The sequence below is a fragment of the Pan troglodytes genome, chromosome 11, assembly GCF_028858775.2.
Source record: "Pan troglodytes isolate AG18354 chromosome 11, NHGRI_mPanTro3-v2.0_pri, whole genome shotgun sequence".
Lineage (NCBI taxonomy): Eukaryota > Metazoa > Chordata > Mammalia > Primates > Hominidae > Pan > Pan troglodytes.
The window spans coordinates 15369653-15395127 of NC_072409.2; the positions used below are offsets into that span (position 1 = coordinate 15369653).

Genomic DNA, 25475 nt, shown 5'->3' on the forward strand with positions numbered 1-25475 from the left:
ATACTGAAAACATAAAGTCAATTAATACATATTTTGTACATTATAGGTATTATGTACTGAATTCCTACAATATAACAAGCTAGAGAAAATATTAAGAAAATCGTAAGGAAGAGAAAATATATTTACTATTCACTGAGTGGAAGTGGATCATCATAAAGGTCTTCATCCTGGTTGTCCTCATGATGGGTAGGCTGAGGAGGAGGAGGAAGAGGGGTTGGTCTTTCTGTCTCAAAGGTAGCAGAGGCAGAAGTGGAGGAGGCAGAGGTATAAGGGGAGACAGGAGGCATAGTTGGTATAACTTTTACTGAAAAAAATCCACATATAAGCGGACCCATGCGGTTCATACCATGTTGTTCAAAGGTCAACTGTACAACTGAGTAAACCAAGCCACAATTTACAAACATTTAAAAAATAATGGAAAGGGATTTCAGTGAGTTGCAGAGCAAAAGTTACCTTTGTAAATTCCACACGAAAAAGTTCAAAAGCTTGTTTCCAAACAAGCTTTTGGAACCACATATCATGAACCACCCTTTCGAGGTCTGATGGGCTCAAACCACAGATCCTCATGTGTACTCATACCTCACGCAAGCCACAGAATGCAGGGCTCAGGATGCACTTGCCAATGACTTCCTAATTTTGAACTGGCAAGTTACCACTGAATTATCACTTTGCCCATAACAGGTTCAACTATAGTGTGTATCTCTCTTAAAATTTTTTGGTATTAAGTATAGCTGCCAGAAGACAACAAATCATCACTAACTAAACTGTACATACCATAGCTCACCTTCTGGCAGAAAAATCCCATTCTCTTATGTTCTGGTGAATCTGTACTCTTTTCAGGCTATGAGCCGATTTCAAGAAAAACTATTATCTCACCTGAAATCATGTGCAAATAGGGGGAAACATCCAAAGTGTACCCCAAACATGCAAAGTTCTCCAGGTCTAGAAGGAATTATATATCTAAGCACAAAATATATGTGCTGTGCAGACACACTGAAGGCAGCCTTGTCAGACTTAACTCATTGAAGGCATAGGCAAGAAAAAAAAAGACATTAGATACCTCCTATCTGGACTTTCCCCACCTTTCCATATATGGAAATAAAGGATCCATATATTATTAAAGTGTTTCAAGCTAATGGGAATCCAAAAGGTAAAACTTCTGGCTGGAAACTATTAAGCTTTGCCCAAATCCATGTTAACTCTTCTTTGTAAAACACATGGTAGACACTCAACAGTGTATTTATTCATTCACTTATTCAATCAATATTTATAAGCGAGATCCTGTTCCTGGTACTGTGGATTCAGCAGTAAGCCAAAGAGATTGTCTCTTCTGCTGCACAGCCTCCATTCCAGTAGGGAAAAATAAGACAGGATAAGGACGTAATGGCATAAAGGTTGGGGGAGCTGCTACTTTAGATACTGCAATTTGAGAAGCTGTGGATATATGAGCCGAAGACTGGATGAGGGGACAGTGAAGCCATGCAGACATTCAGGAGAACATTACAAGCAGAGAGACTGACCAGTGCAAAGGTTTGAGAACAGCAAGGAGGCCAGCGTGTCTGAATTGGAAGGAGAAGGGGGAAACGTAGTAGGAGAAAGAATCAGAGTTTAAGGAAAAACTCTAAAATCCAATGAATCTTTATGTATAAAACCGGTCACATCACAACAACAAAAATTTACAAGAGTGGCGGGCCGGGTGTGGTGGCTCACACCTGTAATCCCAGCACTCTGGGAGGCTGAGGCGGGTGGACCACTTGAGGTCAGGAATTTGAGACCAGCCTGGCCAACATGGCGAAACGCTGTCTCTACTAAAAATACAAAAAAGTGGCTGGGCATGGTGGTGCACCTGTAATCTCAGTTACTTGGGAGGTTGAAACAGGAGAATTACTTGAACCCGGGAGGCGGAGGTTGCAGTGAGCTGAGATTGTGCCACTGCACTCCGGCCTGGGTGACAAAGCGAGACCCTGTCGCAAAAAAAAAAAACAAAAAAACAAACAACAAACAACAACAAAAGCAAACAAATTTAAAAAAGAAACAAACAAGGGGGCACAGTTAAATAAACTGTAGCACAGTGAGGCAAATTCAAGCAGAGGAATTATATAACCATTTACAACTGATTATTTACACACAATATCTCAGTGAGGAAAATCCGTGTAATTGCATGAAACAGGAAGAAAAATGATACTGACTGTATGAACTCAATTATTTAAGAACGCATAAAAAACATTTGGAAAGAAAAGGAGCAAAATTGAATGCAGGATGCCTCTGGATGGTGGAAACGTGAGTTTTCAGCAAAGGAGACATGCGATAGAGAAGAGCCAGGGAGGGAGCCACTGTGGAAACAGGAAAGGATGATGGTGGTTAGATTAGGATGTTAATAATGAAGGTGGCGGTGATCGGAGTCAGGATATATTCTGACGACGAGCATAGACGTGGAGTGTGAGAAAGAGAGGAGTCAAGAGGACAGCAAGGTTTTTGGCCTGAGCAACCAGGTACCCCTAATTGAGATGGGGACACTGAGAAAGGGGATTTTGGAGGCAAAGAAATCATGAACAAAAAAGAGGCAGCATCCTCTTGTGTGCTGAACTAGGCTGAGGTGGGAAGAGTGACTCAAAGAATCTCAGAACTCACTTGGTTCTATCTATGCTTTGTGCAAACCTATTCTCTTTGAAAATATTACTGTAAAATGTTTGTTATCTACTTAACGATCAGGGAGGAAATAATTATAGTTGTAGCCATCATTTCTTGAACCCTTACTAACTACCAGGCACTATGTTAAACACTGTACATACGATATCGTCGCTAATCCCCACATATAAAAGCACTTAACCATAGTACCAAGCACATGGTAAACTATCATTAACTGTTAGCCGTAATACCTATGAAGTATGTAACATTTTAAATAGAATGTAAACTCTGATGATTATTTTAATTACCAGAAGTTCTATTTCCTTTTTTTTTCTAATCCACTATTCACTTTATATTATGATTTCTACTGTTTCTCAGGCTAATAGGTAGTTTTTGTATTCCTCCTTTAACAGATAGGGGAGCCATTCAGAGGTCCTAACTTTATGCAAAGGCCTCACTTTTCAGCTGCCTCCTAAAGGCCCAAAATCATATCCACTATGTCTGTGTGAGCATTAAACCCCTAATAGCTACACATAGTTCCATACTCCCCTGAGATGTGTTATATCAGTTTACACACACTATTTGAGCTACTTTGTTTTAAATACCTGTGCATTTCTATTTCAAGTTCTTCCAGGCATTTAAACATTTCTTGGGGTATATTTTATTTAGCCTCTCTATGTGTTAAAAGAAGGGTAATCTGAGTTAGCTCAGTCTGACACATAACCAGAATGAGAAGTAAAATATTATTTTACAAAAGCAGAAACTGAGCCCTAAATAAGTGAGTCCAGGGAGTTTGAGGCTACAGTGAGCTGTGACTGCACCACTGCACTCCAGCCTGGGTAACAAGAGTGAGACCCTGTCTCAAAAAAAGCCCCACAGAAAATAAATACAATACAATACAATACAATACAATACAATGTTATGATAACATGAACACAAGAAGATCCTATACCTTTTTACTTTCAAAAAAATTGTGCGAATCACAAATGCCACTTGAAGTGATAAAACTGAGTTTTCTTCATGTATTATTAGCTTCGTTTTAGGGAACTTCTGACCAGAACAAATGTTGAAAGTTAAGGCCAGGCGTGGTGGCTCACTCCTGTAATTCCAGCACTTTAGGAGGCCAATGTGGGAGGATAACTTGAGCCTAGGAGTTTGAGACTAGCCTGGGCAACATAGTGAGAACCTAAATCTACAAAAAAAGTTAAAAATTAGCTGGGTGTAGTGGCACATACCTGTAGTCCCAGCTACTCAGGAGGCTGAGGTGAGAGGACCGCTTGAGCCTGGGAGGTCCAGGCTGCAATGAGCTATGATTGTGCCACTGCACTCTAGCCTTGTCTCAAAAAAAAGAAAAACAAAAACAAAAACAAAAAACCAGCACAGTAGAAGAAATCATGAAACCTGAAACCTGAATTCTGCCACTAACCAGGTGTACGACTAGGGAATTACAACCTCTTTTTGTTTTGATTTGTCTTCAAAACAGGGATATTAATACTCTTCCTATAGTTTGGCGGCTGGGGGAACAACGAGATTTCATTCGTAGGATTATAATATATAGGAAAGTATTTTGGGGAAAAAAAGGTTAAGAGTTATATAATACAGAAGAAAACATCATTAATATTATTTATATATTATAAATGTTAACATTGATATGTATTATAAATTATAAATATAATACATAAATAATTATGTATTATAAATGATCAGGAATAGTGAGACACTAAGTGAAAAACAGAATCTTAACTAATGCAAAATTATTTTACCTTCATGTTGCAGGCTAATTCCATTAGTTTTTTTGCATTTTCTTCTGAGCGGTATCTCTTAGGAAGCTGAACCCTAAAGAACTTCAAGGCACCTTCAAAGTCTGTCAACAGCAGGTCATCTTTCGAAGTCTTGAAGAAAATACAAACACATATAGAAAAAATGTGTTGCTATAAGGATGCACAAGAAGTTTTTTATATTCTCAGCACTTTTCAGCACTTTTACAATCCCCAGAAGATACTTCTTAGCTTTTGTCAGAGCGACCTGCATACATCCACTGTTAGGGGTAATGCTAGATTTCCAGCACTTTTATAATCCCCAGAAGATATTTCTTCGCTTTTGTCAGAGCCACCTGCATACATCCACTGTCATGGGTAATGCTAGTGCACAGTGACTGCTCAGAATGAGACTACAACCAATGTATTGCAAGTGCAGAGCAGGGAATGACAGATAACTCAGCTAATAAATAAATGAGTACCTTTAATAATCCAAGGGCGACATTAAAAATAACACTTATTCCCTGAAAGAGAACAGACAAAAAGAACACTGTCAGTTTTTATATCTCGACTATTATGCTATTTGTCCTCAGAATACTCCACATTTTTAAAGTAATTGTGAAAACTTAAGGAAGGAAATGAATTATCTCAGAACTACCTTGAAAAATAAAAACTAAAGGGCCATTGAAAAGCTGCTTAAAGACCTAGCTTCCCCTTTTTCTGAGAGAAGAGCTTTTCTTGCCCTGTTCTCATATTCAATAATAAGAAATGCTTTTCCAAAGCATTCCATGCTTCCAAACCAAAGGATCAGTCATAAAGTTGTGATCTCTCAGGAAATAACTCCTGGGGAACTTTTCCTTTATCTTGTGCTGTCCCAATCCATGCACAGCAACCACTCTGTCGATAAGCCCTATATTCCAGAACTGAATCTGCTCAAGGCTCCCTCCATTCTGCAAATCCTGGGGCTAAGAACAAAGGAGAGGAAGCACTAACATCTGTTGATCAAGTTAAACTGCTTAAGCTGCTGGGCCTCAGTTTCCATAACTAATACTCTCCTATGGGTTTTGTGAGATAATTAGCTGAAAAGTTTATGTAAATTACTTAGCATGCCACCTGGCCTTTAGTAGCTACTTAACAGATGGTTGTTTATACTAGTAAAAAGCTAGAAACAATTTAAAGGTTTGTGATTAGAAATTGGTTACATAAAGTATAGCACATCCAAATAATGGGATACTTGGCAGCAACTAAGAAAAATGGCATATTTGGTAATACTTATTTCTTCTGTTTCTTAGAATATTTCAAGCTGAGTGGTAGATACAAATTCTTTATGAATTTTTGTATGTTTTGAATACAGCATAATTAAAAAGGATAGTACAGATGTGTATGTTCAAGTATATGAAATTTAAAAAGAGGATACCAAAGAGTATAAATAACAATCTTATTTTTAAATATACACATAGGAGAACCATAATATATATAGTGTTCCATCCATATGGAAACCATACTATTCTGTATAGTAATTATACATACACATATATGAACACATAAAAAAGGCTGAAAGGATACTACTTTTAACCAAACTGTTAAAGGAGGTAACCTATAGACAGTGGGATTTGTAGTATTTTAAATTATTTTTACTTATATTTTCTATAAACATATATTATTTTTATAATTATGTTTTTCTTAAACACACCACACAAAATCCAAAATTACGTCATGGCAAAGACTGTTATTTACTCTAATATCTTATTTTCTCTTTAGTAATAAATCTCTAATTTTTAGCAAATTCCTGCTCAGCTTATTTTTTAAGAAGTGTCCCTTGCAGCTAGGTGTGGTCATGTAACTAAGTTCTGACCATAAAGTGGAAATACTGGATGGAACTTCCAGGAAGTCTCTTTTGAAAACAGAGGAGGCACCCTCTCCCATCCTCTAATCCTCCTGGCTTGAATATGATATAATGGCTGGTGTGCTACTCCTCCATACGGCTAACAGCCAGAGTGAGGGGAAGGCACGCTACTGCCAACATTGACTTTTTTTCACAAGAGAGCAAAAAGCTATTTTTTAAAATCACTGTTACTTTGGGTTTCTTCATTCAATACAGCCAAATCTAATATGAACTAATACAAATGTCTAATTCAGTACGTCTTTTCAGAGTACACCTTTAACAAATACGATCATTAGCTTTAGTCCAAGGAAGTCACTTAAACCTAGATTTCCTAGCAATAAAATAAAATAATTAAGGAGACCAATTCTGTTTTGACAGAGCTGACACTCAAAACAGAATCTGTTCTCCTCAAGTACACTGCAAACAAAAGCCAAAGTGCTGTGGCCTCTGATACATACCTCACATAAAAGCAGGTCGATGATATGGAAGACCATGTAGAGAGGGAATTTTGCAGTGAAAAGAGTAAGAAACCACTGGGAGGCATACATGTGCGCTTCAAGGCTTATATCCAGGAAGTGGTTGTACAGGTCAGGAATGTATTCCTGAAATAGCAAACCAATTAGTTCTGGGCACATATGCATCTGTCCAATTCCCACTAAGGAGGCTCATAAATCTACCAGGAATAGGCCAAAAAAGTAAAATACTTGTGTTTTTCTAAAGATCTTCAAAGTGCTTAGAACACTTATCATCTGGTATTAAGCTGGCACTCAACTCTTTTTTCCAGACCACAAACTAGTTCTAAAGAAAGAGGAATCCCCAAAATGGTGACAAGTATTTGGAAAGCCTGCTTTTCTCTCCAAAGTAAAAAACATTTGGGAAAGTTTGTTTCACTTTTGTTATGAGATTCCTAACCAGTCAGCTTCAGAGCCTTGGGGAGTACTTCTTGACTGAGTTAGCTGTGGAAAAGACCCCTACAAAGTCATCTGATCTTTTGGGAGTTTATCAGCTCACATCCATGAGGTGTGAAAGTTTAACACTTTGTTAATCTTTGCATCATAATCACATAGTGATAAAGGATAAAAATGAAACCCATCCTTAGCCACGGATCGCTAAGGCAATTACCAATGCTCCCTGGCACCATTTCCTCAATTTGGTGCTCCTTAGTCCTGTACTCTTTTTGTCAAACACAAGCTGGTTTCTCTTTTTACCTGCATGAGGCGCTCCAACTGGTAAAATTTGCAATGCAAATCTTCAAAGTTTTGCTTGAAAAGTTCCCTGAGCCCATAGTCAAACATGATCTTGACCAGAACACTGAATGCCTGTTCTTCAGGCATCTGTAACAGATAGGCAAGTTGTTGGGTAGGGAGGATGGCGGTGGGGAATCACAAAACATACAGAAGTTTTCTCAGGATATTAAATCCAGCTTTATATTATTGCCTTACCAGAAAATTTAGTGCTATGCAGAAACTCAGGCCTAAGGTTGTGTTTAAAACATTTATTCACTCAGACAAGGAATAGTTAACAATGACTACTCTTTGTCAGCATGGTTCCTGTCCTCAAGGAGTCTCTCACACAGCCAGTATTAAAATAACTGTAATAGGAATTAGACATCAGTGATAATACAAGAACAGGAAGGCCTGTATCTGCCTAAGGCAGTCAGAAACAGACTTTGTAGAAAGGACAGAATTTGAGCTGAGCAGAAATAGGCTGATATACAGTGTAGGTGTCATCTTTCCCAAATCCTGGGACCTCTGTTTAACCATTTTTCCTCCCTTAGCTGCTATTTCATTCTAGCAAAATTGTTTTTCTTCCTCGCTGTTAAAAATATAGCTTGTTTTAGAAGAACCTTACATATTCTAAGGCTTGCAGTAATGCTTAAAGTACTACAAAAGCCTCCTTCACTTCTATTTACATTTATAATAATACCTACATTTTCCATAGTTTTATGGATAATTATTTCCCTGAGAACTTGGCAAGATATTTTCAAAAGAGAAAAAAGAAGCACTGGAAATGTTATTTAAGGATTGGTGTGAATGTAGCAAGCCTTCAAAAAAGTCAAGAAGGTGGGCAGGCTTCTATGGAACAAGATGATGGAGGCGGGCTGAGCACAGAAATCACTGAGAAGAAAGCAGAACTAAAGAGCAAATCAGATTAAGTAATAAGTGAGAAAAGCATAGCAGATCATTACTGGAAAGTTAAGAGTATCTGGGGCAAAAGCCCAGATCTTTGAAGTCTTTGTCATGGAAGGCAACTTCACTTTGCCACATGCAAGGAGATGTGGCCTAACCCACAGTGGTGATTCTGATGCTAAGTAGCCCATCTCCCCTCACTCTAAACAAGCACTTATAACACTCTGGCAAGCAGCAAGAGTTCAAAACAAGACATGGAGGGTCTGATTGGAAAACCCATTTTCAAGGGGATAAATGTCCTTGAACTGAAGGTGAGAACGAAGATAAATCACCCAGGCTTGTGGGACTTTGAGATATAAAGTCTCATTAAAACAACAAAACAAAATAAAAAGTCAACCTCTTTATTCATGTCATAGCTTTATCATATTTTTACATGACTACCAATAGCAACAAGCTGGGTTCAGTTAAGAAAAACCAAAGTGGTTTTTGTTTTACTTGTACAGGTTGAGCAACCCATATCTGAAAATACAAAATGCTCCAAAATCTGAAACTTTTTAAACACTGACATGATGCTAAAAGGAAATGCTCATTGGAACACTTTGGATTTTTGGATTTGGGATGCTCAACCGGTATAATGCAAATATTCCAAAATCCAAAATCCACAACACTTCCGGTCCCAAGCATTTCAAATAAGGGATACTCAAACTTGTATTGCAATCTACACAAAATGGCTTAATACCCTTGAATACCTGTTGCTTAGAAAAGCAAGATTCAGACTCCTAATCTGGGCTTCAAAGCTCTCCCTAGCTCTCTCCTCAACTCCCAGTCACTCAGGATACTCCAGTCACACTGTCCTCCTTTCAGTTCCTCCCATACACCAAGTGTTTCCCCAATTTAGGACTTCTGTATACTGTACCATTCACTTTCCCATTAATACTCTATTCTCTACTCCCTTTTCAAATAGATGTATTATTTTCATAACAACATTTTGAAAAGTTAACACAGAAAAGTACAAAAGAAAATGATATCCCTTATCATTTTCCAGGCTGCTCCTTACAGGTCACTTCCCCTGAGAAGCCTTTAATCTAAGTAAGACTCCCTTGTTACAATCTTACACCAAACTTTTTATTATACCTTAATAGCACCACTGAAAGTAATAAATGATATACTTGTGTGATTATTTGCTTAAAGCTAGTTGGATTCACAAGCTCTGTATCCACGAGGATTGAGACCATGTCTCTTATTTACCTCTGATCTTCAGCACAGTACAGATCATAACAGGTACTCAAAACTCTTTGCTGACATCACCTGTGTGGTATTCTTGCCAAGCATTTTAAACTGAATCATGAGAAAATGAGACAAATCAAGACTGTGGGACATTTTATATGACAATTTGTCTGAATTTTTCAAAACTATCAATGGCATGAAACACAAAAAAAGGCAAAGGAGTAATTTAGAGTAAAAGAATAAAGAGAAATGACAATTCAATATTTGAATCTTCATTAGATCTTGATTAGAAAAAAAGCTAGATTCTATGGAGTAGACAATTGGGAGAAAATTGAATGTGTATTGTGTATCAGACATTACTGAATCAATGTGGAATTTCTTGGATGTGATCATGGTATTATGATTATGATACAGAATTCTGTGCTCCCAGAAGGCATATATATGATCAAGTATTTAGAACTCTTGATGTTTGTTATTTACTTTCAAGAACAATTTCAAAAAAAAATTTAAGTAAAAAAGAAAATGTGTGTTTATGCAGAAAAGAGAAAAAGAGAGATGCAGAGGGAGACAAACAGAAAAAGCAGTGTGGAAAATATTAATTGGTAAACTAGATAAAGACTGTTCACCTTAACACTGTTTAGAGTTTTCTGTGGATTTGAAAGAAAATAAAAAAGGTGGAGGGCAAAGGTGTTTGCTAAGCCAATGAATGAATAAAATGGTACTAAAAGAAAACCAACTTTTCCGCCTTCCTCCTACCCCAATACCTAAATCTCAAAACAAGTATTAATGACAGCGGCTACTTTACAGAAGAAAAAACGTCCCCAAGAGTTCAACCAACATTAAAGTCTCTCCAATCATCCTATTAATAAAAAGGAAGTCTACCCCTGTACTAGTTTTCAACATTGCCGTTTATTCTCATCATATATCTCCTCCACAATGACATTAAGTTAATTTAAGGAAAAAGTTTCCAGCTATAGGCGTTAAAATTCATGCCTTAAGAGTCTGTCCAAACCCAATATAAAACCATGCTCAAGCCTAAGGTTAGTATAAGCTGAGGGAGGCCATGTGTTAAGTCATAACAGAGACCTAATTACTCACATGGAGAAGGAGGACAGCAGCAAGAAATGACTGGCCCTGGCAATAACCAATCTCTTCATCATACACAGAATAAGCCTGGAAAATAAAACACACAGAGGAAATGTAAATGAATGTAGCCACTTGTGGGCCATGGTGGCACTATAGGACCTTGAATACAGAACCCTGGAGGATGCTACCCACACTGGGACAGCATTTTGACAGACAGTAAGTGGTGCCAATACTTCTCTCCAATCTTAACTTTTTCTTTACAATGAATACAGCTATCACCACTGCATTTCCTGTGGCGAAGGAGTAGGGAAGATTAAGCAAAAACCACTTCTGCGCTAAAAAAAACTTCGTATTTCCTTGTTGTTGTTCATGATGTTCCCTCTCCTTGGGATGTCCTTTCCCTCTCTGCCTGAAACATGCACTCTTCCTTCAGGCACCAAACTTATTTCAATTCCCCCAGAATGAATTCCTCTCTTCTCTGCCTCTATGGCACCTGCTATACATGCATGGTTATTATTATATTATTACCACATTGCATTTTATTTTATTTTTAGAGACAGGGTCTTGCTCTGTTGCTCAGGCTGGAGTGCAGTGGTACAATCATGGCTCACTGCAGCCTCAACCTCCTGGGCTCAAGGGATCCTGCCCCATCAGCCTCCTGAGTAGCCTGGACCACAGGCTTGCACCACCATGCCTGCCTAATTTTTAAAAATTTTTTATAGAGATGGGATCTCAACTATGTTGCCCAGGCTGGTCTCTAACCCCTAGGCTCAGACTATCCTTCTACCTTGGACTCCCAAAGTACTGGGATTACAGGTGTGAGCCAATGTGCCTGGCCCACACTGCATTTTTTTTTTTTTAATAGAGACAGGGTCTCACTATGTTGCCCAGGCTGGTCTCAAACTCCTAAGCTCAAGTGATCCTCCTGCCTCAGCCTCACAAACTGCTAGGATTACAGGCGTGAGCCACCAAGCCCAGCCCCACACTGCATTTTACATGTCCATCTTCTCTGCCAGATGGTAGGCTTTGTGAGGGACAGGGTGATGTTCTATTCAACCTTGAGTCAGCACCTCATATACAGCATGCGCTCACGAAACACTGTTAATGTTATTCATTTTTCTTTCTGGGAAAAGCTCTTTTGGCAAAGACACCAAAATATAATTCTTTCCACAATACCAGTAATAACTTTTCTGATAAGTGAGATTACTCTGAAACCATTTGTGGGTTCCTCTGGAATTCTTATTTTTATTTTTCTTGGCAGCAAATGATTACTACCCATCTCCTCTGAACATTATTTTGAATAGAATATTGACATCTAACATTCTTCATGGTTTACTCTTTGGTTTTTTAGTTCTTTTTCAGAGTTCTGTTTTTATGACTGGTATTTGCAGTTCTCATGTAAATGTGGTAGAAAGGGAAATTCCTATGGCTTCAAGATGCTATTCCTTGTTTGACAAATTTATTTCTTGTGAAACTCCCTTTGTTTTCCACTTATTTTTTGTGCCAAAGTTGCTCTGTGTCCCAAGAAAGCAACTTAGAATTGGGTATGTTTAGAATATATAACTCTTAGCAAAATATAGTGCCAATACTTATTAGATGCTAGTCAAGTTAATATGCAACCAAGTTTTATCACTAGCTTTGGTGAAACTATAGCTTTTAAAAATACATACATTATGATCACGCATTCATAAATTTTCGTAGAATTCAATGTAATCTTATTATACCACACCCATTTCATCACAGTTTATCTGATAAGAAGGCTACAGGATGAGAAACATACATACTTTTCCAGAGACAAGATGTGCAAAAAGGGCTTTAGAAATGATCAGTTTATAATACGAGGCACCACTTTCCTATCAAATTAATAACAATTAACAAATGTTATTACCAGTATTAATACTGTGTTAAAAATGAGTAGTAATATATGCTAACACAGCTCTCTGGAAAACAGGCAATGTCTTTGAAGATATCCATTAACAGTTTTATCAGTTACAAAAGAACAGAGGCTTTAGAGTTAGTCAGAGTTGGGTTAAAATCCCACAACTCCCAATGTCTAGATATGGATTTTTTCTTTTTTTTTTTTTTTTGAGATGGAGTCTCCTCTGTCACCCGAGGTGGAATGCAGTGGCACAATCTTGGCTCACTGCAACCTCTGCCTCTCAGGTTCAAGCAATTCTCCTGCCTCAGCCTCCCAAATAGCTGGGATTACATATGCCCACCACCATGCCCAGCTAATTTTTGTATTTTTAGTAGAGATGGGGTTTCATCATGTTGGCCAGGCTGGTCTCGAACTCCTGACCTCAGGTGATCCACCCACCCTGGCTTCCCAAAGTCCTGGGATTGCAAGCGTAAGCCACCGTGCCCAGCCTAGATATGAATCTTGAGCATGTAACTTACTTTATTTGTAATAAGAGAATAAGCCTAGTATTAATAACACAGAGTTGATGTATTCTTCTCATTTAGTCCTCTCATTTAACATGCTCAGCACAGAGCTTCACCAATTATGCAGTAATAATAGGATGAAACTGTACTGAATTTCTATAGGTAGAAAATGGAGGGGAGCATATTTTTCAGGCTGATGGACGATAAAGGAATCATATACGTGTGCAATTATATGATACATTTGGAAAATGTTTGGAGTATAAGTTTCATGTTGGCTGTAACGAAATCTGGGGGAAGAAAAGACATTTCACTAATTCATCAACACTTAATGAACACCTACTATAGACCAAGCACTGTGCCAAGTGCTACAGATGCTACCATATATAAGAAATGATCCCTGCCCTTGAAGACATCATGGTTCAGTGGGTAAGTTAGACAAGTGAATCAACCAGAGCACAGTGAGAAGTTCAATGTAGTTAATGCATACAATATTTGGAGAAGCAGCAATAAGGGCTAAGTCAGGATATAATACAAAATATCTTCAACACTAAGCTAAGGAATCCAGGGAAATGAACTAGGACTTTTCATTTAATTCCATGGGTTATAAAGTAGCAGTTATAAAGGTTTCTGTGGAGGCCACTGAAATGATCTAATTCTGCGTTAGGCAAGGAGCAAAGAATCAACAGGCTAGAACCCAAAGGCAGAGCAGCTTTTGTAAAACTGCCAGCAACGTAAGATACTGGCCTGTACCAGGGCAGTGAAGAGAGAGAATGAGGCTAAGAGAGACATCAGTCATATCTAACTCAACCTAGACAAAGACAGGACTGAAAACCAACAGAAATGATTGTCTGCAGCAGGACAATGGTATGGGAGAAAAGGAGGACTATGTTTAATTTAAAAAGAGACAACAACTTAATGTAATGTGGGTCTTATTGGCTCTTGATTCTAACTAGCCGTATTAAGGATATTTGAATGTGGAGTAGCTACTAATTAATTGGTAAAGATGGATAAACTTATTTTTTAGAGATGTAGTATTAAAAAATTAGGATCATGATGTCTAAGATTTGTTTTAAAGTACTTTAGGAAAAAGGAAAAAAAAGATGAAGCAACTGTGACAATACATTGATAAATAATTAGTGTGGGGGATATTAACTATACTTATCAGTTAGACTAATCATTATACTAATTAATGTTTATGTTTGAAATTTTTCATAATAAACCATGTTTTTAAATGAACTGTATTTTTAAACCCATTCTGTTTGATACAATTGACAGACTTTTACATGGAGACTAATTGTCTGCTGGAAATTTAGACCTTGAGTTAATGTAGATTTGTGAACATCTGTACAGTGATGATAGCTGAAGCTTTGGGGGTAGAAGGGATCACCCAGGGAGATGGTGTAGAGCTAGCGAAACTACCCAACTGAGCACCCAGAGGAAGGCCTCTGGTTTAGGGGCAGGTAGTGTGAGATAAAATGATGAAGTCAGTGAAGGCATGAGAGGGAGCCCGTACCCAAGAGAGTGACATGTCTTATGCTCAAGAGCAGAAAGCTCTGCAAGGAAGAGCACCATGAAATAGGAACTAGAATATAGTGGAGTCAAAAGTATGTGACGAGGGACCAGAGGCAGTGGACATAGCGTTTCTTTCTAGGAAATTCTGTAGTAAAGTGAGAGATGGCAGGGGTCACTGCTTAAGCAGGAAATAAAACTGAGAAGGGGCTAAAAAGGATGATCAGAAAGGAAGATTACCACAGAAATTGTAGCTTTATGTATCCTATGTAAAAGTTAAAATGAAATCTAAAAAATATTTCTCTAAACTCAACTGTCCTTGTAGTTTAAATCATCGAATTTTTCATTGGCGAGCCTATCCTTTACTGCTAGTCTGTCCTAAAACCAGTTGTCATATAGCATTAGGGACATGTCTCATGCCTTACCTGTACTTACTACATAGGAGATGCTAAATAAGTACTTAATTACTTTTGGGAGGAAAAGACTGAAAACTAATTCTGAGAACAGATGAAGACTGAAAAACTCCGTTCCTATCTCCTCCTTTTATAACCCAATAGCTCTAATGTGCCAAATCTATTTGAAAATGGAATACGGAAATTGAACAGGCTATTACTTCCTTTAGTGTTCGGGTACAGACCTTTTGAGAGAAATCAGAATCTTCCATCATTTACTATGCTGCAGTGCTATAAGTACACCTGGATGGGCAATGACACTTCCCACTGTGAGACCGTACCGTAGGTGCCAAGTTCATCACTTATAAAGTGAATACTGAAAAGGAGTCTGCAGTGTCACAGGGCTCAGAGGTTCTTAACATAAAAACAAATTTTGAAAGTCTAAATGTGGAGCCAGGGAACTGTCATCTAAAAATCCTGATTAGAAGGGGAAAGGAAACCCTACCATTTTATTTCTTATTATTTTCTACTCTTTAATGAATCTAAAATTGTGTTCTCACCTTTGACTTTGCAATGTCTTTTCTCTTTTTGGAATTCTTGAACATCAAATACAAATTACACTTTGTAGTTGTTTCTTATGTAATTTCAAAGTAGAACCACCACTCAGAATTGAGTCCTTTTTTTTTTGACATGAAATACCTTGCATATTTTATATAAGGAATCTTGTCCATCTCCTCCTGTGTCCTTAAAGTAGTCATGGGCTGGGAATGTTCGGTTAATATCCCGGGTGATAGCACTGTCCTGGGGAGACTCCTGTGGAAACATAAGGAAAGAGAGGGTTTAGTTAGGTTAATCATGTAAACTCTTATTCAGGTTTAGGCAAGGTCTTCTCATTTACACACTTTATGTTGCAGGGACATACATACACATATGCATGCCCACAGTTACTGCCTCTTCAGGGACCAACCACTCAAGCAAAAGCAAATGTAAAGGGGGAAAAAAGATGGAAGAAAAGCAACCCATTTCACTCTATACACTTCCATATTATACTCCATCCTTACTGCAAAGAACTGCAGCTGGTGACCCTTCTATTGTAAGATGGAAAATGTGCTATTAAGAATGGATTTCCTATAGGAAAATACTCAAACTAATCGCAAAAGGAGGAGGTAAAGTGCTCCCAGTAGAAAAACTGCTGCTTTAATTGATGCTTTGGAATGAAGCCCATATGCCAGTTTTCAAATGGAAAAGAGTAGTTACTTAATTGGGATTTGTCCTAGAGGCAAATGGCATAAGAATGCACAAAGCAATCTACTCAGTATGAACAAGACCACCAAATGCCAAGGGATTCAAACAGGCTATGGGAAAATATCCTTTGCTTTTTCCAATGGACAAAAACTGTTTCCTCTTCTATAATGAGTTAACTAAAACGGAACAAATGTCAATAATGTCAACAAACCTTTGTAAAATACACCAAGCACCCAGTTATTTCTAATATTCTCCCCTTGTTAAATTTCATTTGCTGACACAGTAAAGAACTGGAACACAGAAATATGACCTTCTACTTTAACAATGCAGTGTCTTCATAGCTAAGACAATAGAGTTGATTCCCCTCGGTAAGAATACATCATAATCAGTATACTACCAAAGAACATGATACCTCTGTTTTAAGATGAAAAATGCAAGTGATGTTCTTCTCTTGTCCAATAATTTCTCTAGCCTTTTGGGTAATCATGTTCCGAAGGCCATGAATATTTTATAGTTGTGGGATCTGAACTAACTTTAAAGTCTATGCTCCTTCTTAAACAGTAAACTATTTATACCGTCAAGGATGTCGCCAAATTGCTTTTCAAAGAGCTTTAGTGGCATATGTTACTTCTAGTTATTACCATAGTCTTAACAGTTAATGGCAGCTCAGGACTGTGGTGCTCTTCAACAAAAGGAAAAAATCCAAGGGAGATCTATGACTACAGCAGCTAATTACATGGTGGCAGCTTCCAGACTGAATTAGAGCTCGGCGTTGGAGGTATCTTCAAAAGTTGAGAAAGTGGGAGAGAGAGGGAGAGCAAGCGAGAGTGAGAAAATGAGAGAGCGAGCGAAGTGAGCGAGAGAGTGAGAGTGAGAGCGAGTGAGAGAGCACGCACACAGATTTTGGGGCGGGCAAGGTAGCTAGAATTGTAGGGTAGAGTGCTAGTGAGGAATATGCTGAACAGAGAGCTGAAGAGTTAGAAGAGGGGTCGCTATGAGATATGAATCATAAATAAACGACAAGCTGGACACTTCATCAAAATTTAAAAATCTTACTATTCAAAAAACTGTTTAAAATATGAAAAGGTAAGTCACAGGCCAGGACACAATGCCTACAAAACATATCTGATAATAAAGTTGGAGTTGTATCCAGAATATATAACTCTCCAAATTAATGAGAAAGACAATTAATTTTTTAAAGTGGGAATGTGTAAGTGATTGAGGTGTTTCATTAAGGAAGATATAACACATGGCAAATAAGCACTTGAAAAGATGTCAACATTACTAGCCCTCAGGGCAGTGCAAATTAAAACCACAATGAGATTCCACTACATATCTACAAAATGCTAAAATTAAGAAGTGTTGGCAAAGGATAAGAAACAACTGGAACTCCTATACAATGCAAAATGGTACAAACACTTTGTAAACAGTTTGGTGGTTTCTTACAACAGTAAACACATAATTACCATGCAACCCAGAGATTCCATTCCTAGGTATTTACCAAAGAGAACTGAAAATATAAATGCATGAAAAGACTTAAACTCAAATGTTTACAGCAGCTTTATTCCTAACAGCCAAAACTGGAAACAATCCAGAGACAATCAGATGAATTTAGGAATTCTATAAAACAACAACAGAAGCTCTAAAAAATGCTAAGAATGATAAACTGTGGTTTAAGACAACTACGAAGGTTAGGAAATTAAATTGAGAATGGAGAGGAATATGGAAACGTTCAAAATATTTTACACCAGTTACATCAATCATATCACACTGATGACGGAGATGACAACCTGAAAAAGGATACAGTTATTAGAGATACGAGATTTGGGCTGGGCATGGTAGCTCATGCCTGTAATCCCAGCACTTTCAGAGGCTGAGACAGGTGGATCACTTGAGGCCAGGAGTTTGAGACCAGCCTGGCAACATGGTGAAACCCTGTCTCTGACTACAAATACAAAAATTAGCCAGGCATGGTGGCAGGTGCCTGTAATCCCAGCTACCTGGAAGGCTGAGGCATGAGAATCACTTGAGCCAGTGAAGCAGAGGCTATAGTGAGCCAACATCGTGGCACTGCACTCCAGCCTGGGCGACACAGCGAGACCTGTCTCAATTAAAAAAAAGAGAGAGAGAGAGGAGACGAGATTTAGAAATTCAACTGTACACAGGACGTAAAAAATAACAAAAAACTGAAAGTACTCTCTATAACTGGGCCAGTTCTTGTCAATTTGCCATCCCATATCCATTAATCATGGAATTATCAGAGAATGAAGGGGCAAAATGCCCTTAAAAGAAGGTCATTTTGAAAATTCACACTCAATTTTTGATGCCTTCAAGAATGATAATAAATTGAGGAGTTCCATGTGAATCATTTGCTTAAAATATTTGGCCTTAGGAAATATGCTGAAGAACTTGGAATAAATTCATTTGACTTGCTGGAGGCCACATCATGCAAAAGTGATGCAGAAATTCTAATAATGATAAGTTTAGTAAGTTCCTATCAGAATGACATTAAATTTGAAAAGGTTCTGAAAATAAAACACAGCAACATTATGGATGATCCCCTAAGAGAAAAAAAGCAAAGAGCTTTTCAAAATAGTCAAAGCAAGTGCTTATAAAATTAAGCTTTATACAACAATATATATTCCTTTTCTTTCTTGTTTCGCTCTTGTCGCCCAGGCTGGAGTACAATGGAGCAATCTTGGCTCACCACAACCTCCGCCTCCCTGATTCAAGCGATTCTCCTGCCTCAGCCTCCCAAGTAGCTGGGATTACAGGCATGTGCCACCACGCCCGGCTAATTTTTGTATTTTTAGTAGAGACAGGTTTTCTCCACGTTGGTCAGGCTGGTTTTCAACTGACCTCAGGTGATGCGCACGCCTTGACCTCCCAAAGTGTTGGGATTACAGCTGTAAGCCACCACACCCGGCCATATTCCTTTTATTTCTAAGGAGTTAAACATAAATGTAACTGATGTAGAGAGCCTGCCAATGCAACACATGTAACACTATTCGTGGCCAAACTGATCAAGTCAACCAAATACATCCTCTTAAGGAGGCCGTAGTTAGTAAAATGGCTTAACAGACAAGTTTTTATAAATGTACTTACGGCAACAGTGCACAGATGGTGACTTTAAAAGAACACGGAATGAATGGCAAAAGTATTGTCAGTTGTTACGTTCTGAAAATTACTGCTGTTATAAGAGAGGTGGGTTGTTTTGTTTTGTTTTGTTTTGATCAACTGGTTTTGTGTTTTGGCTAATTCATTTATCCCAAGAAACACACCTTTAATCTCCAGAAGAAAACAAAAATGCAATAGGATTATGCACTATTGCCATCTTGCAAACTTCTTCTATAAAGTGTCAGGTAAAAATTTTTGGCTTTGCAAGCCATTCAGTGCTGCAGTTATTCAACTCTTCCCTTGTAGAGCAGCCATAGACAATATGTAAATAAACAAGCACTGCTGTGTCCTAACAAAACTTTATTTATAAAAGCAAGCGCATGCCAGGCGCAGTAGCTCATGCCTGTAATCCTAGCACTTTGGGAGGCCGAGGCGAGTAAACCACTTGAGCCCAGGAGATTGAGACCAGCCTGGGCAACATGGCAAAATCTCATCTCTACAAAAACACAAAAATTAGCCGGGCGTGCTGGCATACACCTGTCTTAGCTATTCGGGAGGCTGAAGCAAGAGGATCCCTTGAGCCCAGGAGGTAGAGGTTGCAGTGAGCCAAGACTGTGCCACTGTGCTCCAGCCTGGGCAGTAAGAGAGAGAGCCTGTCTTATACAACAATAACAACACCAACAAAAATGAATAAACAAAAGTGAGAGGCAAACTGAACCTGGCCCTGAGGTGGTAGTTTGTTAACCCTTGTTATAAGTATACTACAACACAGTAATTTGTTATGGTCAGCATGACCAGAGAGATTTTTGTTATGATTTTAAATATACTAACATGTTATTAATTTTATACATGCTTTGCCCTCAGAAACTTTGTCACAACCTGCTACAACTTGAAATGTATATCTCTTTGAACACTTTTGTACTTTTTTCACATAATAACAAATGTTAAAAATGTTTGCTGCATTTTGCAAAAGTCTGTATATTCCTGTCTATGCAGTGTAGTACACGTTTAAATAAAACCCTGTAATTGTAGTGGTATATAGTCCCTGACATTTCAAGCAGCAAAATAAACAGTATATACAGCTCACAAATTATAAACACATAAACTGACACACGAGACTGGCTAAAATAAAAATACCAAATGTTGGTGAGAATATGAAATTACTGGAACTCTCAATGGTTGCTAATGGGTGTGTAAATGATATAACCACTTTGGTAAAGAACATGGCAGTTTCCCAGAAAGTTAAATATATATCTAACTACCATGACCCAGCAATTCCATTCCTAATAGCCTCATGTGTAATAGGCCAACTAGAAACCTCAAATGTCCATCTACAGAAAAAGTGATAAATTATGGTATATCCATCTAATGGAATACTACCCAGCAATACAAATGAACCTCTAATACATGAAACAACACAAATAAATCTCAAAAACATTATGTTGAGCAAAAGCCCATGGTGACAGAAACCGAAATGGTTACCTGGGGGTGGGAGGGAAATCAACTGAAAAGGGGTATAAGGGAACTTTCTGAGATGACAGAAATGTTTATATTTTCTTTGGTGTTTACACAAATATAAGAAATTGTCAAAACTCATCAAAATGAACACATAAGGTGTATGTTTATTGTATGTAAATTATACTACACTCACAAAAACTGTAATCTCACATTCCCCACCTCCCTCCACCAACGTTTCTCAACAGTTCTCTATTCTTGTGAATGGCAGCAGGTTTTACCACCTTGTTTCTGATTCTAGCTACCATGAATCATCACTGATCTGGAGATCTTTCTGCAGAGTCTGGATTCTGTCTCTTCCTTTCCACTTCTAGTGCATCACCCAAAGGCAGACCCATGCTTCATCTTACCAAGACTAATATAACAGCCTAAATGATTGTCTTAGTCGCTTTGGGCTACTCTAACAAAATATTACAAACTGGGTGGCTTATAAACAACAGGAATTGTTTTTACAGTCTGGGAGGCTGGAAATTCCAAGATCAAGATGCTGGAAAATTCAGTGTTTGGTGAAGGGTCGCTTTGCAGCTCATAGGTGGCATGTGCTCGCTGTGTTCTCATATGGGGCAGGGCAGCTCTCTAGGTCTCTTCTTTATAAGAGCACAAATCCCATGCATAAGGACTTTGTCCTCATGACCTAATCACCTCCCAAAGGCCCCATCTCCTAACAGCATCACATTAGTGATTAGTTTTTTTTGTTTTTGTTTTTTAATTTTATTTTGAGACGGAGTATCGCTCTGTCACCCAGGCTGGAGTGCAGTGGCGCAATCTCGCCTCACCGCAACCTCCGCCTCCCGGGTTCACGCCATTCTCCTGCCTCAGCCTCCTGAGTAGCTGGGACTACAGGTGCCCACCACCACGCCTGGCTAATTTTTTTAATTATTTAGTAGAGACGGGGTTTCACTGTGTTAGTCAGGATGGTCTCGATCTCCTGACCTCGTGATCCGCCCGCCTCGGCCTCCCAAAGTGCTGGGATTACAGGTGTGAGCCACCTTGCCTAGCCATGGTTAGGTTTTAACATATGAATTTTGGGGGGACATAAACATTCAGACCATAACACTGATCTTCCTTTATCTCTTTACTTCTACTGGCACAACCGTGTCCGATTAATTTTTCTGAAATGCATGGACCAATCAGATCATTTTGCTGGTCATAAACTTTTATGAGTCATTATTACTATGTATACAGGAGGAGGTCCATGCCTTCTCCTTCATACTGACCACTTCACAAGTAGACTGAACACTAATCTGATTTCAGAATACCACTTGAACCATGTAGTAAGTAGGGTCACTGCTGACAAAGGCACCCAGGACATTTTGTTCTCTCTCAAATGCATGCTGCAATATCCTGAGTATCTGGGGCATGCTGGGGGAAGACTGGAGCATTACAAAAAGAAAGGCCTTTAAACCCAGACATATATTCAAGTCCAATGTGCTGCTGGTGGCTCCCAGTTAACAAATTAAACCTTGTTTTCCACTTGTCACTCTTCCTTGTGTTTATATTTCTTTGAAAACTTCAAGAGAAAAAGGGGTGACTGGCATGGCACAATTTGGGCATTGTTGGAAGTAATTCTATTTAAAACTATACTGTAAAATATCAGCACTTCTTAAATTTATTCACTAAACAAATACTGAGAATTAACGCCTCATGCTAAAATCCAAATCTCTTTCCCAAACATAACCTAAAATCAATGATATACCTTACTGCATTTTAAAAGGAAAAAAAAAAATCTAACTTTTGGCTTTCTTAGTATAATAAAACTTTTTTGTTTTCTTATTTTAATAAAATTGTTTTGCTTTTTTGTAACAATAATACTGGAAGGAAAAAGAAGAATTTTACCATTCAGATAATAACTATGGCTAATATTTGGTTCGCATATGCCAAACTTTTTAGGTTATAACCATTTATTTTTATAAAATGAGTGTAGATTTTAGAAAATTTTTTTTTTGCTAACTACAAAATATTGTATCTTTTCATATTATTTGGCCATTATCCTACCTTAGTATTTTTAATGCACAGTAACCTGTCACACTATTATACCATAATTTACTCTGCCAAAATCTCCAGCTTTGGGATATGCAGCTATTCTACCCCTTTTGCTATAAACAAGGCTGTAAAGTAGAACAGTGATTCTTAAGGGAGAAAAGACAGTTTCCACAATCACTCAATTTCCCTAAAGAAACAGCATTCTCCCTCTCCCTCCTCCCCCTCTCCCCTCTCTTTCCACAGTCTCCCTCTGATGCCGAGCCGAAGCTGGACTGTGCTGCTGCCATCTCGGCTCACTGCAGCCTCCCTGCCTGATGCTCCTGCCTCGGCCTGCCGAGTGCCTGCGATTGCAGGCGCGCGCCGCCACACCTGACTGGTTTTCGTATTTTTTTGGTGGAGACGGGGTTTCGCTGTGTTGGCCAGGCTGGTCTCCAGCTCCTGGTCGCGAGTGATCCGCCACCCTCAGCCTCCCGAGGTGCCGGGATTGCAGACGGAGTCTCGTTCACTCAGTGCTCAATGGTGCCCAGGCTGGAGCGCAGTGGCGTGATCTCGGCTCGCTACAACCTCCACCTCCCAGCTGCCTGCCTTGGCCCCCCAAAGTGCCAAGATTGCAGCCTCTGCCCGGCCGCCACCCCGTCTGGGAAGTGAGGAGCGTCTCTGCCTGGCCACCCATCGTCTGGGATGTGAGGAGCCCCTCTGCCTGGCTGCCCAGTCTGGAAAGTGAGGAGCATCTCTGCCCGGCCGCCATCCCACCTAGGAAGTGAGGAGCGCCTCTTCCCGACCACCATCCCATCTAGGAAGTGAGGAGCGTCTCTGCCCGGCCGCCCATCGTCTGAGATGTGGGGAGCACCTCTGTCCTGCCGCCCCGTCTGGGATGTGAGGAGCACCTCTGCCCGGCCGCAACCCCGTCTGGGAGGTGAGGAGCCTCTCTGCCCGGCCGCCCCGTCTGAGAAGTGAGGAGACCCTCCGCCTGGCAACCGCCCCATCTGAGAAGTGAGGAGCCCCTCCGGCCGGCAGCCGCCCCGTCTGAGAAGTGAGGAGCCCCTCCGCCCGGCAGCCACCCCGTCTGGGAAGTGAGGAGTGTCTCCGCCTGGCAGCCACCCCGTCTGGGAAGTGAGGAGCGTCTCTGCCTGGCAGCCACCCTGTCCGGGAGGGAGGTGGGGGTCAGCCCCCGCCAGGCCAGCCGCCCCGTCCGGGAGGGAGGTGGGGGGGGGGTCAGCCCCCTGCCAGGCCAGCCACCCCGTCCGGGAGGGAGGTGGGGGATCAGCCCCCCGCCCAGCCAGCCGCCCCATCCGGGAGGGAGGTGGGGGTCTCAGCCCCCCACCCGGCCAGCCGCCCCGTCCAGGAGTGAGGTGGGGGTCTCAGCACCCCCGCCCGGCCAGCCGCCCCGCCCGGGAGGGAGGTGGGGGTCTCAGCCCCCCACCCGGCCAGCCGCCCCGTCTGGGAGGGAGGTGGGGGGGTCAGCCCCCGCCTGGCCAGCCGCCCCATCTGGGAGGTGAGGGGCGCCTCTGCCTGGCCGCCCCTACTGGGAAGTGAGGAGCCCCTCTGCCCGGCCACCACCGCATCTGGGAGGTGTACCCAACAGCTCATTGAGAACGGGCCATGATGACAATGGCGGTTTTGTGGAATAGAAAAGGGGGAAAGGTGGGGAAAAGATTGAGAAATCGGATGGTTGCTGTGTCTGTGTAGAAAGAAGTAGACATGGGAGACTTCTCATTTTGTTCTGTACTAAGAAAAATTCTTCTGCCTTGGGATCCTGTTGATCTATGACCTTACCCCCAACCCTGTGCTCTCTGAAACGTGCTGTGTCCACTCAGGGTTAAATGGATTAAGGGCGGTGCAAGATGTGCTTTGTTAAACAGATGCTTGAAGGCAGCATGCTCGTTAAGAGTCATCACCACTCCCTAATCTCAAGTACCCACGGACACAAACACTGCGGAAGGCCGCAGGGTCCTCTGCCTAGGAAAACCAGAGACCTTTGTTCACTTGTTTGTCTGCTGACCTTCCCTCCACTATTGTCCTATGACCCTGCCAAATCCCCCTCTGTGAGAAACACCCAAGAATGATCAATTAAAAAAAAAAAAAAAAGAAAGAAACAGCATAATCCTTGTTTTTGGATTTTGAGTGGCCCTGCCAATTTGTCCTCCAGAAAAGTTGTACCAACTTACAAACCACATTGATACCACTCTTACAGCAATTACTCTGTTTCTGAATAGTCATGTGTATACTTGTCCTATGCTCCTTCTAGTCTATAAGAATTGAATCTAAAGTTGCAAAAAATTGCACATAAAGTTTATTGACTCCATCCTATTCTAACTGCAATACATGATTTGCTGTCAACATTTAAAAAGGTATTACCATACATATATTTGCTTGCTCTATCAGTTGAGAGGGCCTAGAAGCAATAACATCCAGTAGCAAGGAGCACACCTAGCATCTATATTTTGGTATCTAATACCATTTACTAACAAAAGGAACCAACCATCCTTGGAAAAATGGCTGGCTGATTCTAGGACCAGGGCAGATAGCCTGGAACATCTTGTATTGGCCAAAAATAGGAAATAGTCTCCCTTCACCCCCACCACAAACAAAACAAACCTACATTGATAGGGGTATGCCA

The 25475-nt window shown here is 40.0% G+C and overlaps 1 protein-coding gene across 12 annotated transcripts in view; it reads right to left on the reverse strand.

Moving 5' to 3' along the window:
• RABGAP1 (RAB GTPase activating protein 1) overlaps positions 1-25475 on the reverse strand; it is a 165839-nt gene that overhangs the window by 23555 nt on the left and 116809 nt on the right. For 10 of the 12 annotated variants that reach the window (XM_009457251.4, XM_520242.8, XM_016961614.4 and 7 more), the window contains 6 exons: positions 15695-15808; positions 10725-10799; positions 7479-7604; positions 6729-6872; positions 4868-4909; positions 4392-4520 (listed from right to left, as the gene is read on the reverse strand). In XM_009457251.4, the coding sequence (XP_009455526.1) occupies positions 4392-4520; positions 4868-4909; positions 6729-6872; positions 7479-7604; positions 10725-10799; positions 15695-15808 (630 nt within the window). The remainder of the gene's footprint in view (positions 1-4391; positions 4521-4867; positions 4910-6728; positions 6873-7478; positions 7605-10724; positions 10800-15694; positions 15809-25475) is intronic. The other 2 variants (XM_063788342.1, XM_063788345.1) reach the window with 1 other exon arrangement.